Source organism: Octopus bimaculoides, chromosome 23 (assembly GCF_001194135.2).
Source record: "Octopus bimaculoides isolate UCB-OBI-ISO-001 chromosome 23, ASM119413v2, whole genome shotgun sequence".
In the NCBI taxonomy this organism is placed as follows: domain Eukaryota; kingdom Metazoa; phylum Mollusca; class Cephalopoda; order Octopoda; family Octopodidae; genus Octopus; species Octopus bimaculoides.
Genome location: NC_069003.1, coordinates 22442164 through 22443828, shown reverse-complemented (window position 1 = coordinate 22443828; position 1665 = coordinate 22442164). Strand labels below are relative to the sequence as shown.

Sequence of the window (1665 nt, the reverse complement as noted above, 5' to 3'; positions counted from 1 at the left end):
TATATATATATATATATATATATGTGTGTGTGTGTGTGTATGTGTGTGTACAGGATGCCCACAAAGACTGGGTACATAGAGTAAATAAAATCATAACATAAACAATTAAATAAGACATAATAATTTCTTAAAGTATGTCTTAATCCCCATGTGGGTACATGGAGGAAATAATATCATAAAAAAACAATTAAATATAAGAAATAAAATTTTTTAAAGTATGTGTTAATTCCCATGTACCCAGACTTTGTGGACACCCTGTATATATGTATCTATGTGTGTGTGTGTGTGTGTATATATATATATACATACACACACACACACATACATAAGCCACATGCACCAATATATCCATAGATACAGAGATCTTTTCCACACCAAGACACACACACACACAAGCAGCAATACATGTATACCCATATAGTGATTGTTCCCACATTAACACATTGGCACACTGTCAGTTATGACGATGAAGATTCCAGTTGAGCCAATCAACAGAATTGTCAGCTCGTGAAATTAACACGCAAGTGGCTGAGTACTTCACAGACACATTTGCATTTAACATAGCTCTCGGGGCGGTCCAGCATGACAATGTATGTGATAAGCCTGGCCCTTTGAATTACAGGTACTACACATTTTTGCCAGCTGAGTGGACTAGATGGAGCAACGTGAAATAAAAGGTCTTGCTCAAGGAAACAATGTGCCACCAGTTTTCAAACTCGTGACCTTACGATTGTGAGTCAAATACCCAAACCATTAAGCCACACACCTTAAACACACACACCCCATTACATGCACCAATATATTTATACCCATACAGAGATCATTCCTACACTAAGATAACTTACTCAATATGTCGTCTCCACCAACAGCATCATCAAGAGTAAGCAGGTGAGTAAACTGGTCTGCCTCCAAGACTAGATCAAGTTCATCAATGACTGCAGGATGGTCCTGAAATTAAAGAGAGACAAAATCACATGTAAACTGCAAAGTGTGAGACAACAAGGAAGGTGGGACCATTACTGTATGGTAGGAACAGGATGAAATAAAGGAAGGGTAGGACCAATATTAGTTATTGAGAGAGGAGAGGAGCACTCCATCGGTCACAACAACAATGGTCCCAGCTGATACGATCAATGAAGCAGTTTGCTCATATTACGTTCAAGTGGCTGAGCACTCCACAGATACATGTACCTTTAACATAGTTCTCAGGGAGATTCAGCGTGACACACAGTGTGACAAGGCTGGCCCTTTGAAATACAGGTACTACTCTTTTTTGCCAGCTGAGTGGACTGGAGCAACATGAAATCAAGTGTCTTGCTCAAGGACACAACGCATCAAGTAACCATGATTTTCTTTCACTGATGAGCAAGCTTTTTTACCTGTATAAATTTATAAATTAAACAATTGTATTACATAGTTTATATTATATATATTAATACAAACATATAAAATAATTTATTTATCATACATTAAAACAAATCGTCTTTCTATGATAAACGATTGTCATTATATGGATGTCAATTGATGAAATATATTCCTCTTATAACTCCTTTCTTTCTATCTTATATCTTACACACACACACACACACATATATATACACACACACAGACATACATATACATACTTGCATATATATATATATATATATATATATATATATATAT

General features: G+C 35.9%; 1 protein-coding gene across 1 annotated transcript in view; it reads right to left on the bottom strand.

Annotated features, from left to right (window-relative positions):
* Nucleotides 1-1665, bottom strand: part of LOC106876965 (pre-mRNA-splicing factor CWC22 homolog) — a 49997-nt gene that overhangs the window by 24694 nt on the left and 23638 nt on the right. Inside the window, exon 8 of the mRNA XM_052976066.1 lies at nt 846-948. Coding sequence (XP_052832026.1) covers nt 846-948 — 103 coding nt within the window. The remainder of the gene's footprint in view (nt 1-845; nt 949-1665) is intronic.